General features: G+C 56.9%; 1 protein-coding gene across 2 annotated transcripts in view; it reads left to right on the forward strand.

Moving 5' to 3' along the window:
* Positions 1 to 9,242: 9,242 nt before the first annotated feature.
* GRIK3 (glutamate ionotropic receptor kainate type subunit 3) overlaps positions 9,243 to 18,303 on the forward strand; it is a 223,964-nt gene continuing 214,903 nt past the window's right edge. For both annotated transcript variants that reach the window (XM_047084737.1, XM_047084738.1), the window contains exon 1: positions 9,243 to 9,357. In XM_047084737.1, the coding sequence (XP_046940693.1) occupies positions 9,243 to 9,357 (115 nt within the window). The remainder of the gene's footprint in view (positions 9,358 to 18,303) is intronic.

Below are 18,303 nucleotides of genomic sequence, written 5' to 3' on the forward strand. Positions count from 1 at the left end.
GTCACCTCAGTCCTTCCTGGTCTCCCTATGACAGCAGGTCACCAGGGAAAAAGAATAAAGGCATGGATGAGGGGAACAGCTGGGCAGGTATTGGAACGAGCTGCAAGTACGGTTGGCATAAAAGTGTTTTCCCTTGAATTATCTGGAAAGTTGTTTCTATTTTTTGCTCAGTGGTATGTATGTTGATGCAGGCATGGGCCTCAATGCCACACCATGGGCTGTGGAACTTGTGTCCATGCCCCCTGCCCTTCAGTCCTGACCGTTAAAGATCCAAGTCCCCTGACCCAACACATAAGGACCCTCTTGCACTTGACATGGAGATCCCGCGGGCCATGTCAGATGCCCTCATATCCCAGGAGAATGGGCATCAGAACCTTGTTCTCTGGTTCCCATCTGTCCTCAAGCTGCTCGGAGTTTCTCTGGGCTTCTCTGGGTATCTCTGAGCATCCTGGTTCTTGCAAGGGACACGCGTGCCTGCTTGAGAGCAAAGGGACCCGGCAGGCAGAGTCCACAGAATGACATAAAGCCAAAGCGGAGAAATGAGGCTGTGGCCACTGGCACCTGTTCCTGCCCAGCCCGTCTATTCAACCCAACCAAACCCAGGCGGAGGGTGGGAGACTGGGATTAACTGATTGGCAGAACCCAGCTCTCCATCACACAGACCTCCTGGTGCCTCGAAATAACACAGAGCAGGAGGCTGGGTCCTGCAGCCAGCACCCCCTCCCCATCCCAGGTCCAGGCTACTGCCCAAATCTGCCTGCCGCCTCCCTTAGCTGCATCCCTTTTCCTCTGGGAGGCACAGCAGCATTAGCAGCTAGGCCACTAGGCTTCCGGGGCTTTTGAGACAGCCTGGGGACCCGAGCCCTCCCTGACGCCTCCGAAGGCTCCCAGCTTCTGATGGGGAGGGAGGGGCAGGTGTTCTCTTCCCAAATAGGATTTCCTGAACTGTTTCTTGGGCCAGAGGCTGGGGAATTCCCCTAGGGATGAGAAGATCCAGGACTGAGATACAGAGAGATCAGGTCACCAATGTCAAGACCAAGAGGCAGCCCAGGCTGGTAGGGGCGGAGAGGAAGGAGCCCAGAGCAATCTCCAAGCTTGGAAGCTGGTTTGGAAGTCCTAGGCTGCCCTCTTGCCCCACAACGGCAGCCAGTTCGTCCCCCGCGGAACAGAGACCCCACCCCCAGCAACCCCACAGATTCTGTGGGCATTCCATAATGCAGTGTCGGTGAGCAGGGGAGGGGAGCAGAGGGCCACCTTGACACAGAGCATTCCTTCTGAGCCCTTCCCCACCCCAGGGAACCCAGCAAGGCCCGAGTGAGTGTGAGCGAGAGTGTGTGTGTATGTGTAAACACACTGTGCTTCCTCCTGGAGCCTTGCAGGAAAGACGGTTTTCTCCCAGGGCTTATTCAGGGGCTCAATGCATCCATACAGCAGAGAAAGTTAGTCACTAAGTACAGTGCACTCTGACTGTGTGCGGGCACCATTCTAAGCACATCACATGTGTTAACTCATTTAATCCTGCAACAACCTTGCACGGCAGATGGTATGATTATCTCCATTTTACAGACAGGAAAGCGAGGCAAAGAAAATTTGGTAAATGGCCAGCAGCACTCAGCTGGTAAGAGACAGGGCAGATGTGAAGTCAGTCTGCCTGGTTCCAGAGTTCGTACTTTCCAGAGAAGCAGGCCTGCCCAGCTCTGTTCAATGAAATCTTGAGGAATCTGTCTCTTCTCCTTCCCCCAGAGAAGCCTGCGGCTCTCCTCTGCCCAGGCTGCCTCTGCCTCTGCCCAGCTCCCCGAGGCTGGTGCTCACCACCTCTGCGCCCTTGCTGTCCATGGACGAGGCATCAGGAACAGCAACAAAGCCAAGGCACGCTTGAGCCCTGAGAGCTTGGATGTGGGGTGGGTTTGATTTCTAGCACCTGCCTGCGGCTGGAATTTGGGCCACCCCCAGCCCTACTTGGGACACAGTCACCAATCAATATTTCTTCCACATTAGGCAGTTGCTAGAGGAACATGTCTCGCTAGAACCAGGTGGAATAGGGACCATATTACTGGGGGATCTCCTGCACCAAGAGGCGGGGGCTGGGAGTGTCCGCATCAGAGCCGAGGTCTGGCATCATGGAGAGGTGAGGACCACTCCCCTCTGGACCTGAAGCAGGGAGGCAGCATCGCATTCCAACAGCCTGTTGTCCCCATCTCCCTCTGGGTCCTCCTCCCGAGTGTGAGGGCACGTGCTCCTCTCCGCTCCCAGCCTGGCTGCCTGCCGCCTCGTCTGTCTTGCGGGCAGAGAAGTGCCATACCTGTGTGCCAAAGAGACACAGGTGTGCCTGCGACGCTCACACAGTGCACCACCTGCTGGAATCTTGGCGGAGGGTGGACCTGGGACGGGATCCATGCGAGAGACAGTCTGCGGCATAATTAAGAGGGAGCAAAACACAAAACAAAACAATGTTTTCCTGCCTCTCTCTTTTCTACCACTTGCTCTAATTATTTTCCCACTTTAAAATTCTACATCAACTTTAATTAAGCTGGCCTCGGGCAGGGAAGTCTGGCAAACTTGGAGAAGTTCACTTGTTTATTTTCTTATCACTCAGTGATTGGATTTTCGCGGCTCTCTCTCTCTCTCTCTCTCTCTCTTTTTAAGGAAGGATGATGGCAGCCTCCTGCCCGTGGGAGGGACAGGTGCAGACAAGAATGGCTCCGTGCAGCCTCTGAGGGACACACTCCTCCAGAAAACTCTACTTCGTGCTCTGCGTTTGCCTCACCTCCCCCTCCAGCCCCCGCCTCTTGCTATACCCTGCAAGGTCAAGGTGTGGTAGAGGGGAGCAATTGTTAAACAAGGGAGAGAGCACTGGGCTTGGAGTCCAGAAATTTGGGTCAGAAGCTTAGTTTAGCCTCTTATTTGTTGGGCGCACGTCATTCATTCATGCATTCGTTTGCTCATTCTCTCATTTATTCGTTCATACACACGTCCACTCCCTCATGTATCATTTAGTTTCTCATTCATCCCTCTCTCCCTATCACATTGAGCCAAGGCACATGCTCGCTTCTGCCATCCGTGCCCCCAGCAAGTTATTCGTGGGAAAGTTATTTGACCCCTTGAAGCCCATTTCCTCCCGCTGGGTTGTTTCAAGGACAAAGAGATCATGCAAATGGAAGCCATAGTGGCTCCTGGCACAGTGTGGTGGCACCAAATGGCACCTCTAATATTACGTCCATCATCAGCCCTGGGCTCTGGGTCTCTGTGGGCCTTTGATCTGCTAGCACGTCAACTGCCCAGACCATCTCCAGGGTCAGAGGCGAGAGCTGAATTCTGAAGGTGGCTGAATTTCGTGATCCAGTGAAAGAAATGAGCACTGGGGGGCTCTGAAGGGGCCACGAAGCCTGGGGGGCTGACTGGGGACTCAGCACACTGCTGGGGTACACTGGGCTGTACCATGAGGTTGGACGGTGTCTGAGGCTCCGCCTGCAAAGTGGCCGAGGACAGGAGAAGCAGGCAGGTTTCTGCCAGCTCTGGTGGGCGCCCAGTGCGTGAATGACTGAATGATGGAGGGAACGAGTGTGGATGTGGATGTGAGTAACGGAGCGAGGGGGTGATGGAGCAATGGGCTGAATACATGAGTGAATGTGCGGACAGCTGACTGTTTGAAGCAAAGGGTAGATGACTAAGTAAATGAATGAGTGAATGTCTAAGTGAGTCATTAGTGATGGAATGAATGAATGAATGGGGAATGGCTGAATGGATGGATGAGTGGATGAATGGGTAAAGAACTGCGTAAGTAAATTAATGAATGGGCCAATGACTGAGAGCATAAATAAATTAGGGAATGACTGAGTGACTTCAGTGAGCGAGTGAATCTCATCTGCACACCCAGAACCAGGCCCACGGGACCCAGGAGGTGACAGTTTCCTGTGGGCAGTTGTCCCCTCCTCCCCTCTCCCTCTAGCAGCAGAACCCCATGGGCACCCAGCCCAGAAGCGGGGCCACTCCGTTATGTATAAATACAAACAGGATCCCCGTGTGTCATTTACCCTCTACCACAACTGCATCCCGACTACTGAAACACACATGTCAGTAAAATAACATATCTCTGGTGGCTTGTCTACCTGTCTCCCTCACTGCTGAGAAATAACTCGCAGCAGCGGGTTAAGCTGACAATAAACACAGGAATTGACTTCACTGGGAATGAACTTGCTTGACTGTTGACAAAAATCTAAGGTGATACAACCTTTGCGGGGCTTGTGCCTTGCTCAGGGGGCTCGGGTAGCTGCTGTGCTCCTTCCTTCTTGGGATAGGGATGAAGGATGCAGGCCCCAGGGTGGTGAGAGGGTCTCCCATCCCTGGGCCCAGAGGCAAGTCTCCGTGTCCCTTAAAGGGCTTTTGTGGTCTCACCAACTTTGCCGTGGAGAGAATGCTGCGAAGTAAAGACCGGGTATGAGGAAGGCACCTCCCTCCTCCTCCCTGCTCTAGCAGTCGGCAAAGATCAGAGGAGGCTGGCGGTGACCAGCTTCTGGTCCAGGCCCCCTCCAGGGTGAGATGGTGGGAGGTAGCCCGTCCCCTCACGCTCACCAAGGCACCCAGGCTCCCGGTGCAGGTCTGCACAGCCGCGGGGGGAGGGCCGGTAGTGGGACACTTGGAGGAGGGGCTGGAGCCCGGGCTTCAGCAACCAGCACCCCTCCCCCCCAGCCGGCAGCCTGCCCGCCACTGGGCAGCCTGAAGGGAGATGAAGGTAGGCAGGCTTCAGCAGAGGGCACTCCAGTGCTAGGAATCTGCACTCAGCAACCACAAGCCTGTGCTCCGTGGTTTCCCTGGGAAGCGGAGATCATGAATCTCGGTAACTTGAGCCCAGGGCCTCATCACTCACCGTGATTGTGGGGGGATTGAGGGCTGGAGTGGATCGGTCTAAACAAAATGCGCACACAGGGGACTCGTCCAAATGAGCCTGCCTGGCCACCCCTGGGAGGCTCCTCCCGCCCCAGCAGAAGCGGGGAGGGGCCGGGAGGGGCCGGAGGTCTAGGGTTTCTTCCTTCCCAACCCCCACCTGGGAGCCAGTGGGAGACATGAATCTCGCTGGCAGCGACTTGGGCCAGCTCAGCCATTTTCGGGGATGTTAATGAAATGCGGGAGCACTTGTCCTTTCAGACAGCGGCCCCTTTTATTTTGGAATGAAAAGCTGCATTAGTCTGAATGAGGTTTGGAGGCCTCATAAATCCGGCGCTGGCTGCCTCGTGGGGGAGTGAGGAGCCGAGGCCTGGCTGGTGGGTAGACTTGTTTACCAACAATTCGAAAAGCCTGGATTGGCGGCTCCCAATCCCAGGAGATGCAGCTTGAGATCCCACCAGCTCTGGTGCCTGCTGGTGGCAGGACAGCCTGGAGAGGCGCCCCACCACGGGGAGAGAGGGCTGCAGGTTTGGGGGCCCCCCGGTTTGCTCTAGTAAAGGGCCCAGATCCTATTCTACTCTTAGCCTTTCTACAAGCAGCCGGAAGCCCCAGTGGGCCTCCAGCAGAGGTGATGAGGACCTTTTGCTAGAGCCTATCCCCTGCTGAGTCCAAGCAGGACAGGATAAGGGTGGAGCCTGCGAGCTTAAGAGGCAGATAGGACTGTGTGCGGATCCTGGGTCCTCACCCACAGTGCCTGGCAGTGATGGCCAACAAGTATTACAGGAAGGAAGGAAGACGGAGGCAAGGAGGAAGGAAAGAAGGGAAGGAAGAAGGAAGGAGGAACTAAGGGAGGGAGGGAAGGAGGAAAAGAGGAGGGAGGGAGGAGGGAGGAAGGAAGGAGGGAAGGAAGGGGGAAGAGAGGAAAAGAAGAGGAAGGAGGGAGGAAGGAAGGGAGGAGGGAAGAGGGGAAAGGAGGAAAGGAAGGAGGGAGGAAGGGAGGGAGGAGGGAAAGGAGGAAGGAGGGAGCAGAGGAGGAGAAAGAGGAAGGGGAGAGAAAAGGAAAAGGAAAGGAGGGAAGGAGGAAGGGAGGAGGGAAAAAGAGGAAGGGAGGAAGGGGGAAGGAGGAAAGTCACACACTAGCTTTGTGACTTTGAACCTCTTAACCTCCCCGAGGCTCAGAGTCTTTACGGTAAAATGTAAAAATCCCAGGGATCCTATCCTGGCAGGCTGTGGAGAGGGCTAGAGGAAGTGATGCATGTAAGGTACATTGAGTAAGTACATCGTCTGGAATATAGAAAACATGTAATAAATACTAGCAGTCATTATTATCATTGCTGTTGGTTTTGTTGACGTAATGCGTCCCACCCTTCCCCAGCCTGGAAGGGAGCGGGCTCCTGTCAGTTTGGGGAGACCTCTGTGGTACAAAATGGCTTGCAGCGAGGTCCAGAATAAGGCCCAGTTCTGGGCTCGCGTCAGCCCGCTTCCTTCTGACCCCGGGGGCTCCCGAGGGGCTGCGGGGCCCGGTGACCTGAGCCCCACAGCCTCTGCAGCTGGGGGCTGTTTTCCACCGCAGCCAACGTGGCAGCAGAGGGAAGCCTCCTTCTGCAGCGCTGGCTAACACCCGCCCACTCTGGGATGCGGCAGGAAGCCTGGCCCAGCTTGTGCTGCTTCCCTGGACCTGGCCAGGGGGCTGCAGGGGACAGGGCCACAGCGTGCCCTGGGGGCCTCAGATTCCCCCTCCACCTTCATCCATTCACTTCTCTAGTACCTCTCCTCTTGTGCTGGCTTTCTTGAAGGCTACTCCTTCTTCTCCTGCCCCCCATCTTTCATGCCTCACTCTCACTGTCCCGGCATAGGGTTCTGGTCTAGGGTCCAGATCTGCTCATCCCCTGGAGTCGTACCTCTCCCCTTCTGCTTCCGCAGTTTCCTTGCCAGGCCGTTTGTTCCCTGAACCCTACCCCTCTCCTGGCAAGAGGCTGCCTGCAGGATAACCAGACAGAATTAGCATCCAGGCTCTTGCCTCCTCCCCCACCGCCCAACCATGCTTGGGCACTGTTGGCGAGGCTTTTTTAGCCCTGCATCCTTTGCCTTGAGTTCAGGTCCTGCCAACCCCCTTTCCGTTCCCCATCAGGGCACCGGAATTTCCTTCCTTAGAGACCGGTCCTGGGCTTTCTGGCCTCTTGGAGCAACTAAACCAGGGGACAGGGACGGGTGTCCACCTTCATCCTGGAGGGTGGGGCCTCTGGCTCCCCTCTCCTGCGCTTCCTCCTTGCTGGTGCCCACTGGGGCCCATTGCTCTCTATCAAGAGGTGGCAGTTGCTGCCTCTTTGGCTCTGGTCTGCATGTCCTTCCTTCTGGTCTCTTGGGCAACATTTTCCAGTGGCTGCTGGGGAAACCAGCCGCTGCTGCGCACGGGTGAGGAAGGCCGAAGTTCGGGCAAAGACGGAAGCCGGTAACCTCTCTTTGCTGTTGGGTCTTTGAGGATGGCCTCGAGCCCGGCACACCTCTTCCCCTTCTTAGAAGAAGAGCCCTGGGAATCCTCCTCCCTGCTCCCTGGCTGCCTTCCCTTCAGGTGGGAGGGAGTCCCCTTCCAAGTGGCACGATTGGCCACGCTGCAGTGTCACATCTCCACACAATGCCAACGTGCCCTACTCCCAGAAGGGAAGGGAAAGAAAAGCCAGGGAAATTAACGGGCTGGATAGAACTGGACTCGTAGTCTATTTGTAAGAAAATCAAAGATTTGCTTTTCAGACGTTGGGGGCCATGCTCTTACCAGACAGCTGGCAAATGGGAGGTATTGGGAATGATGGAATAGATCAAGTTATTTAAATGAGAAAAATAAATTCACACACAGCCTAGCCGCTGCCCGGTGACAGATCCGTTTATTTATCTACTGTATCGGCACCGCTTTGTCTCTGTCAAAAAGGTCATTAAACTCGCCTAACTGCGTAATTCCCAGCCTCCTGCTCTAGACTCGCTCCACAGCCCTTCCTTTCCCTCGACACCCAGCGCCACTTGAAAAAAAATTTATTATTGCTAATAAACAAGGTTTTTTTTTTTTTAACCCTTTCTAGCTTGTCCCCCCATGGGTCTCGCTGTATCCCACAGAAAATGACAGTTTCTCTTTATTCGTTCTCAGGAGGAAAGGGGAAGGGAACTAGCCCCTCCTGCACGGTTGGGGAGTTGGGGGAAGACGGGTGGGAAGTAGGTACCAGGGTGCATCTCAGATGCCCTCCGAGTCTAAGGATTTAGCCATCTGCCTCCGAAACCCCTGTGGTTGCCGGGCGTCGTCAAGTCCTGCCTTCCAAGGCACAGGGTCTGGCCTGGGCCGTCCCACCGCCACCAGCTCCCGCTGCTCCCCTAGCCCAGCGTGGTCGATTCTGTCTTCCCGGAGCCCCAGCCCCAACTCTGCCTCCCCGAGACATGGGCTTAGGGAGGGAAACCGGTTCCCGGGTCCGTCTCCCGCCGCCGCCGTCCAGCCTGCGCCCGCTGCGTGGGAGCTGGAAGGCGAGACTCCGCAGACGGCGGGCTCCGCGTCCCTCTGCTCCGGCGGGCGCGTCTCCTCCAGCTGGTCGGGCCGCTAGGCTGCCGCCGTCGCCCAGCTCGCGGTGCCAGCTCCCTTGCTCCACGCCCGGCTCCCAGGCTCCGTGCCCTCGCAGTTGAAGGGACTGGGGGCGGCAGGGCGGATGGGGACATCTGGGAAGCGAGGAGAATCCTCGTTCTCCGGGCGTCCCCCTAAACCGGGCCCAGGGTCCCCTTCCCCGCCCCCTGCGCAGGTGTGAGCGCGCGAGTGTACGCCTCGGCGGGCGTGAGTGTGAAGTGTGTGTGCGCGGGGGAGTGCGCGGAGGGAGCGCGGGCGGCGGGCGGCGCGGGAGGCGGGAGGCAGGGCGCGGGGAGGGGGCTGGGAGGGAGTGTGTGCGCGCGTGCAACTCCACTCCGGGGCTTTGTGCGAGCCCGGGCGATAGCATTGGCGGCGGCTGGAGGAGGAGCGGCCGGAGACGCGTGCAGCCCGCCCGCCAGCGCCCGGCAGCCGGGGCAGGTGGGAGCCCGCGCGGGAGCCGAGCCGACGCGAGCCGGAGCGGAGTCCGAGCGGAGCCCGAGCGCAGCCCGGGCGGAGCCCAGGAGCCTCGCTCGCGGGCGACCCGTGGGCGGCAGCCGGGCGGGGCGGGCGCCGGCGGGGCGGCCCCCCAGTAAGATGTGCGCGGCGCCGCGGGGCGCCCCCCACTCGCAGCGGCGCTCGGGAGCCGGGCAGCTGGGCCAGGCGGCGCCTCGGGGGCTGCTGCGCGCCCGCGCCTAGAGCTGCCGCCCCAGGGAGCCCGCCACGGCCGCGCCCCGGGCACGCTCGGCGGCGCCCAACGATGACCGCTCCCTGGCGGCGCCTCCGGAGTCTGGTTTGGGAATACTGGGCCGGGCTCCTCGTGTGCGCCTTCTGGATCCCGGACTCGCGCGGGATGCCCCACGTCATCCGGATCGGTAAGGGCTCCCCGGAGCCGGGGGTCTCTGTGCGCCCGGGCGGGGGCGGCAATGGGGAGCCAACGAACGCGATCCCAAGAGATTTTTCCCGATCACTCCTGGCCGCCGGGGCCGGGTGACCACCGGGAGCTCGGCCCGGTCAGGGCAAAGTTCCAAAGCCGGGGGTCACGGGCCCTACTTAGTGGTGAGGAGACAGCCGGGCCGCGGCGGGCGAGGGGCCCTTGGAGCGCTCCTGAGAGGCCAGACCTGGCGGAGAGGAGCGAAGCGTTCCAGCCCCAACCCGAGCGGAGGGCTCATTTCCCGGCCACTGCCGGCACGACCGGCCACAGACCGAGTTCTGGGAGCGGGCTTCTCCGCGGAGCGGGAACCCTGGGGGAAGGCGCCAACTTCTCTTTCCTCCTCGCTCCCGGCAGGCCCCCGCCCCCACCTGGGGAACAGCTCCAGCGGCCGCGGCGGGGACGCGAGGGACGGCTTCGCAGGACGGAGGAGGGGTGGGCGGCGGGTCTCTCCTCCCGGCGGCCGCCCTCGGCCTCGGGGGTGCCCCATCCAGCCCGGTGGCTTGGGGGAGGGGAGGGGCAGCCCCGGCCGGTCGCTCTTGCGTTCCCTCGTGGCTGGGGGGGAAGGGGGGGGGGAAGGAAGCCACGGAGGCTGCCCGCCGCGGCCGGGAATGTGGCGGGAGGGATGCGAGCGGTTTGTAAAGTTAGCCGAAATCCCTCCGCAGCTGGCGGCGGCTGGCGGGGTTGCGCGCGGCTTTCCGGGGCTGCCGCGTCTCCGCTCTCTTCTCGCCGGAGACTCCTACTCCGGGCTTTAACTTTGTTGTGGCCGCCCCAGGCACCCTGTAGGCAGCGCCCTGGGCAGTGCGGGAGACCCTGCGGGGCCCAGGGCTGGGCCCGGCCTGGCCACGCGGGAGCCTGCCGCCAGGCCGGAGACTTGGGCCTCCTGGGTTCGCGAGGCGCCACCACCAGCATCTGGCACAGGGCGGGCAGAGCTCTGCTGAGCCAGGGCCACCTTCCCCCCTTGTGGCTCTTCTCCAGGAGAGGACTGCTAGAGGCTTGAGGGGATGCAGGGAACCGAGGTCGGGCTTGGTTTCCGTACTTGAGGTTTTCCTAGGAGGTGGTCAGGAATCGGGGGGGGGGTTGAGGGGTACGTCTTCGTGGTTCGCTCCTGGATACCACAACCTCTGGAACTCAATATCCGGGTGGGGGTAGTGCGCGGTGCCCAGCGCTGCCCACGCTGGGGTCTTTGAGTCCATGCCCGGGACCCTGGCAGACTCACACCCGAGGCAGAAGAGGCACAGGAGGCAGAAGAGTCCAGGCACGGGACTCTAGGGACATCCCTCACGGTCAGGCTTAACCCTTTGCAGCCCAGGCTGCTCTTGGCAAGCCAAGCAACGTCTTGTATCTGCTTTTTTGCCTGCCCCAGCTCCCTGTTTGGTTAGCATTCCAGGGGCAGGCACAACCTTAGTACTGGGCCAGCACTTCTTTCATTCCCTCCTTCTTTCCCTGCTTTTTGGGGGCCTACGCGGAAGAGTGCCCTTGAGAGAAAGGAGAGGGGCCCCAAAAGGTGCTCTGTGCGCGTCCCACGCGTTGCAGTTTCCTTTCCTCTGCACGCGGGGAGCTGGGTATGCTCCCAGCCTAGCTTCAGGGGTGGAGGTTTTTGGGGCCCCAGGAAGTCAGGAGAAGGTGAGGACAGCCCCAGAAGGATGAGTTAAGGAGGGGCAGGATGGTGTGTCCTTAGCTGCCCCCTCTTATTGTGAAATTGACTTCACTGGGGGCTGTTCACTGCTCTGAGGGGAAGCCCCAGCCTGCCTGCCCTTTCTTGGGTTCATGTTGTAATAATGCAATTAAGGATGGCAAAGCCCTCCTCTCTTCTAATCTTCTTCGTATTAAGCCCCAGGATTAATTAGCATGTCGGCCCAAGCCATTTATATCAGAGAGCCCTGCCCCATTTGATTCCCAGCCCGAGGACTGGGGTGCTGTGTGGATGCCAAACGTGACCGCCGGAGCTGTGCCAGCTTAGATGGAAGATGGGAAGGCTCCGAGGCCTCTGGGCTTCTCTGGAGCTTCCTAGGGAGCTGAACTTCCATCCTTGGGAGTCCGGGCTGGAGCCTTAGCTGGGGCCAGGGAAGCACAGTGGACATGGGCGGGCCCATGCGCGCGGGAGTGCACACACACACACGCGCGCGTGGGTGCGCACGCGCACACACACACACACACACACACACACTTATGCAGAACCTAAACACACTGCCTTGGCTGGGTCCCCCACCATCTCCCTTTTCTGATCCACCCGTGGGATTCCAGGGTTTTCTGCCTGAGGCTGCAGGAATTGAGGTCCTGGAAATGGGGTTCGGGAGTATGCTGGGTGCTTTGTGGTTCCCGAGATTCGTGCCTGAGCTGGCTGTTCCTGGAGCCGAATTCTCCAGCAGGCAGGCATCCTCAAACACCAGCTTGGGAGAGGGTTTTCCTGCAGGTGTGTGAGGGGCTCTCTGGGCTGGGAGCAGTGTACCCGCCCCCTCTCTTTGTGCCTTTTTTGGGGGCTGAAATTTCCTCTTAGACAAGGAGATGGATAGCTCAGCGGTGTGACAGAGTGTTCAAACAATCCGTCTTGAATAGATGAATTGCATTGCTCTGTCTTTTTGTAATTGTGTCTATCAGAGGGAGAGGTCAAGGCATTGATTGCTTGGATGGTTTGCAAGTAACAAAGGAGAGCGAGGGAGAGAGCGAGGGAGAGAGAGTAATTGGATTGTAGTCTGCGGGAAAAAATGATCATTGATTATTTTATATGAATACGTGAAAGATGTATCTGCGTGTGATTATCAAGTGTTGCTCATTGAAGGTTTTCAAGGCATATTGTTCGGCATTTTATTATTACTCTTATCATCGTTATTATTGTTGGGATGGATTCTGGTCTTAACTCATGGGAAGCAGTTTAATGCATGGATCATCTCAGCCAGATGGGCTTCAGTGACCTTTTGTGGGAACCTGGATTTCCTGGTTATATGACCTAGAAGCTGAAGTGGAGGGGCCCTAGGCTGGGAGCTAGGAGGCCTGGGTTTTCTGCTCTCTCTTCTGCCCGTTTACTGAGCCATTGTGGTCAAATCACACCGTTCCCCCCAACCTTGAGCCTCTGTTTCCCCATCTGTAAACCGCCGTTGGATTGGCTGTGATGGTTTGGGATATTCTGTGGCTTCAAAGTTCCTTTTAGTGCAGACGGTGGGGACTGTCCGTGCCACTGTAGGTTTCATGGTTACATGAGGCTCCCTCATATTACATGCATATGGTAGGATCGAGGGCCAGCTTGGAACTTGAAAAGGGAACCAGACAGTGGTGGCAGCAGCTGGGGAGCCCTGGTGGATGGTGATGATCTCTAGCCAGCCAGGGGGAGGTTGGGAGCCAAATGACTGCAGAGACATAAAGCAGGTGTATGTGTTGGGGATGGGGGTGGGGTAGAGAGGGAAGGACTGGCTCAGCTCTGGACTCTCTGAGCATCTACAGACAGCAGAACAGATGAGCCTCAAGACCCAGAACCTGGGCTGGGGGCGGGCGGGGGTGGCCAGCGGGCAGTCACAGCAGGCTCTCCCTGGGGAACGAGATCCCCCTCCCCCAGAGTTCCCCAGCCAGCCCCGTCTTCATTGTCTCCGATCAGTTCACCCAAACGGTCCTGACCATTTGTCTCCTGAGTTTGGGAGCCGTGTGTAAAACAATGAGGAATTTCTTACAGTGACTGGTGATGCGCTGAAACATTGCCGCCTTGTAGGAGCAGACAGGAGCTGAATGAAGATCAATAGGGCTTTCCCCCCTGGAAGTAAATAGCTTCAGACAAGACCTGGGAGTGGCCCGAGGGGCCTTGGAAGGCATTAACTTGAGCAATTTCTGCCTCCACTTTCCAGCCCAGCCGCTCCTGTCAGCCCGGGCTTCCCTCTTCCTCAAAGCTGGAGTTTAATTTCTTCGTGATGCCTGCCTCGCACTGCGCTAAACAGTCTTTTGACATCAGGATGAGCTGGGGGTTTTAGAGGTGGCTTATGCAGGGTGAGCCAGGCACTGTGTCCTGACTAGGCTCCTCCAAGGTCATTTGCATTCCCCTGTTGCTGGCCTGACAGCCAGTCCAGCCTGATGTGCTATTTTGAAAGGGCTTTGAGGGGCGGCCCTTTATCCCCCCCCCCTTTCAGGAATGCAAGGTTGCTTGGCTGCTTTTAGGGTCCTTTCTGGGGCCTGGGAGCCTCCCTGAGTCCTCCTGTTCCAGCAGGCACTCTCTGTCCCTGCTCTAGGAAACAACCCCCTCGCGGTAGGGGGATGCAAGGGGGTAGGAAGCACAGATTCTTCTGTGGACATCACAGCGCTCCCTCCTCTTGGGGGAGGCACGAGGCCATGTACAGGGAGGGTGGCAGAGGCTGCTTGGGGTGTGCTTGTCAGAGGAGACTTGGTGGTACTCAGCAGCTGGGTTTGTTTCTGATCTACTGAGGCCAAGCCTCCTCCATTCTGCGAGAGACTGCTGCCCCTGCCTCCTGTGGCTTCAGCCCGAGCCGTGGACCCTCCAGAGGGAATGCAGAGAGGCGAGAGCCAGTGCTCCATTTGGCTGGGCAACAGCAGAGAGGACCGAAGTTCCGGGGACAGGGCTGGTCCTCCCGAGGCTGGTGTGATGGGGCTGGAGCTTTGGATGGATGGATGGGCCCAGGGCCTAGTGCAGACGGGGCTGGGGCTTGTTCGCCAGAATAGCTGTTCTCCCAGGTGCCCATTCCCTGACAGCAGCACCAGGGGGCAGTGTGCCTGTGTCGAGGTATCCCTGTGTCTCCTGCCTGGGACCCCACCTGGGTCGGGAGTGACATCAAAATAATGCACAGCAATGCGACAATAACAATGACCCCCACTTAAGAAGCGCTTACTAGGTGCCAGGCACCGCGGTGTTTCACACGCTGACTAGTAATGCGGGCGCATAGTAAGTGCTCAGTAAATGCCGCTGCATTTCCCTCCCCCATCTTATTTAACCTTCACCGCCGCCGTGCGGGCATCATTTCCATTTTGCAGTTGAGGAAACTAAGCTTGGCAAAGTCGCTTGCACAAGCTCACACAGGCAGTGAGTGGTAAACGGGTAAGAACTCCTGTTGGCCTGACTGCAGGGGTCCTGCGTGTTTGACGGTCTGTGAGGGCGGAGGACGAGGAAGCACCACCAGTTTGCACAGGTGCTGAATGGAGCACTCCCACCCCCACGGCTCTGGGCGCTGAGTGTGTCCTCACAGGGCCGGGCTGTGTTTGGCCCTGTGTTGGAGGTGGCTCTGTAGGTTCTGTGACATTTAACCCTGCCAGTGCCAGTTTTCAGAAGCAGATAGCCCTTGTTGATGAGCTGTGTGGCAGATACGCTTCCTGGACGGGAAAGGACGGATGGTCTTTCCCACCCTCCCACCAATAGACACTTACACTGACTACATCTCTCTTTGTCCGGGCTTCTGGACTCTGCCCAGTGCTTCCCTGGAAGCCTGAAATAAAGGATGGACTCTCCCTTGGATATGGCTGGTCCACCCATAGGAATCCTTCTGCTCCGGGGACTCCAGCCTACGTGTCCCCCTGGAAGCCACCGAGCTGTCCTCAAAGACATCGTCAGAGCCATGAGGGAAGGGCTCCATGTCTGTGCCTCGTCTTCGCCTCTGTCCTCATCAGCGAGTGACCTGGCCAGAGAAGGTGGTCGTGAATTGTTCTCTGTTCTTCTTTTTCCCCTCACCTCCCTTTCTCCTCCCCAATCCCATCCCCTCTCCCTTCCAAAATCCTTTCCAGGCTAATAGGTTTTATGGTCATTTTATTTTTAAGCAAGAGTCACATTCTGCCCTTCTGAATAGAGCCTGCCTTGCCAGTCACTGAGACAGGTGGACAATCCGAGGCCACTGACGCTGGGCCCTGGAATATTTGTTGCTGTCTCAAAAGACACTGTGGTAGGGTGTGGGGACGTCGGTGCAGGAGCTGCTCAGTCCACCCTTCCCCATGCCACCTCTGGAAGAGCAAAGGCAAAATCAAATTTACTCTCCTTGTCCCTCATGTTCCTTCTTCTGGGGGACCCAGGAGGCTGGAATAATGGTGGCTTCCAGGGACAGAACTGTTTTGGAAGTGGGCGGAAACTGCATGCTGAGAGCCCCTAAAAAGGTGACAGATTTGGGATAAGCACAATCAGAGGGCTCATGGTATTTTCCAGGACCTCAGTTTCCCCTTCTGTAAAAACGGGGACGATACTGTCTGCCTCACAGAGCCAAAGAGGTACGACATCTTTCCAGAAAAACTTAAATGCTGTCCAAAGATCAGCATTTCTTCTTGTTGTTGTTTGAGGGGTCTGACACCAGCACAGGGCCATCACCGGGGTGAGGTGAGCGAGGCAGCTAGGGAGCAGAGTTGAAGCAGGCTCTCTAGTGGTGACCCTTCATTCGCACGACTGACCACGAGAGCGGGCGCTTCCTTAAATGTTGTGCCCCTAAGTGCCTCATTGGCCTGGACCAGTACCTGTGTTTGCTCATGGAGTCACCGTTTTCTTCTGCTTCTCTTTGTGCCCCAGAGACGAAATCCTACCTGAGTGTGATTGGGAGTGGGGACACTGGGTCGAGGGCCAAGGGGTTGGGCTTGAGGACCACAGGTCATTCTGATTTGGCTTTCGTTCCCCATCGGCCACCTTTTATAGGCAGCACAGAGCACTCTGCCCCACCTTGCCTCATTTTATTTCCTTTGGAGTTATGTCCAGGGTCCCACTGCCTTTTACTCCAAACCTGGCCCTCCCCTCTCCCCAAAGCTCACTTTCCCATGTCCCCCTCCTTGTTTCCTTGGACCTCTGTGCCTTGTTTACTAATGCTGGTTGGCCTTGGCTGTAGTTATGCTTTGTGTGTTTGTCTAGGGCTTTCTCTAGTGTGTGCGTGTCCTGCCTCCCCCGTTAGGCCAGAAGCTGCTCCAGAGTGTGTAAGTCCAGCTCCCCCTGCATCATTACCAAGCGGCAGAATGAATTTTTGCAGGGGAACCAAATAATACATTTCATTGATTCTAGGATGGACTTTCCTCCTCTCCCTTCTCCCTTCTCTGAAGTCAGTACATGTCTCACGTGTCGTAGCTGGGGTTGCCTACAGGATGTTTTCTTTTTTGGCACCTCAACACGTAATGGCATGGCTTGGGTTTGATGAACTGTGGTGGACCTGAGTTAGACCGTGCGTCTCACATGTCTGCGCCACGTGACCTTGGACGCGTCACTTTACCCCTGGGTCTCCGTTTTCTCATTTTAAGATAGAAGTATTAGGATTAAGTGAGACTACATTCAGATGTTTTTGACCTGCAAAAATTTCCTGTGGCCGAACCTTAGAGTATCGTCTTCACAGAGTCAGTGTGGGGATTAAAGATGATAAAGTGTATGAAGCTCTTTGCTCAGTGCTTGATGTTTAATAAATGCTGGGAGAGAAAGGATTCTCCAAGGTTGGAGGCCATGTTCCTGCCATCAGACTGTGAGCTCTGAGGCTGTCTGCTTCCTGCGTACCCTGTGCCAACCCTGGTGCCCAGTACTCCGTGCCGCTCAATACCTGGCATTTATTTACCCATTGCCCACACACCCACATGCCCCGTAGTGGAAATGGTAGGGTCCGGGCTGCCTGTGACAATTATCCACCACATTAGCGGGGGAGAGAGAGGTGCCCTTTGGGATGCTTCTGTGTGTCAGCTCCCAGACTCCTCCTGGCCTGCTGTTTATCACATACCTGCAGCCCATGGGGTGCTGGTTCTTCCTCCCAGGTGCAGTGTTTTAGCTGAAATGCATTTTGCATGTATTCAGGACCGAGGAGACCCTGGTTGTGGGATGCTCTTTAGGGACTGATCCAGAGAATCCTTGTCAGTCCTTCTTGGATGTAGAGTTCAGTCTTGCTTCTTGGGCAGGCTAGTATGGCCCAGAGAGGGTCTGCGGCTAGAGGCTGGGCCCCAGGGGATAGACACCGCTGGCTCTGCTGGGAGACATCAAGTAATGAGGCCACGGCAAGAGCTGGGGAGGAGAGAGTCCCCATGGTGATCATACAGATCGGAGATAATGAGATGGAGTGAGATCCGGGGGGAGTGGCAGCTTCGACTCCAAATCCTTTGGTGCCATGCTGAATGGTGGTTAAGGAAGGCAGGGGAAAAAAGGGAGCGAGAAGGAGCTAAGATTCCAGTTTGTGTGAAGAGGGTTCCGATCCATAGGAGACAATTAAGCCTTGCGCTATTAAAGGGACTGATGCAGACAGGCTGCCGATGGAAGGGGGTTTATAGAGTTCTCAGAACAACTGCAGGGATGAGCTCTTTAAATATGGGAACGAGGGAGACTTCTGCAAAGCCTTCCTGCATCTGCTTTGCAGAACTGAAATATGCTATTCCAAAAAGCCTGCCCAATTGGGCGGAAAAGCAGGAGCAGGGAGCCAAGGACTTCCCAGGGCTCCACGCATCACATTTCCTATCTGTGGTGGAGAATCACAGAATCTAGGCTGAAAAGGACCCCAGGGGTCATTCTTAGGCCTCTGGTTCTCAAACGGCGCCTTGCACCAAAATCACCTGGAATGCTCATTAAACTACAGATTGCTGGGCACCCGCAGAGCTTCTCATTTGGTAGGTCTGGGGTGAGACCTGGGATTTTACACTTTTGACAGGTCCCCAGATAATGCTGATGCTGCTCCTCTGGGCACTACCCTTTGAGGACCACTGTTCTCAGTCACTGGAGGGACCTTCCCCTAATCCCCCTTATAGGTGGATATCTGGTCTCTGATTGAACATCACCCGAGATAGGAAGCTTACTACTTTTGACCCTCTTTTGTTCTTTACTGCGAATGTTTCGGCTGACTCCAATCTTTGTTGCAAATACCACCCCCCCCCAAACTTGTCTCCCTGCAGTCCCAAGGAAGGCGATAGAACTTGGATGTTGGGAGTATAGGTTCTGAGATCCATCTGTCTGAACTTAAACCTTTTC

The sequence above is a fragment of the Lynx rufus genome, unplaced genomic scaffold (genome assembly GCF_022079265.1).
Source record: "Lynx rufus isolate CCGP_SWC_20201006 ecotype Redwood Valley unplaced genomic scaffold, mLynRuf1.p SCAF_2, whole genome shotgun sequence".
Taxonomy (NCBI): domain Eukaryota; kingdom Metazoa; phylum Chordata; class Mammalia; order Carnivora; family Felidae; genus Lynx; species Lynx rufus.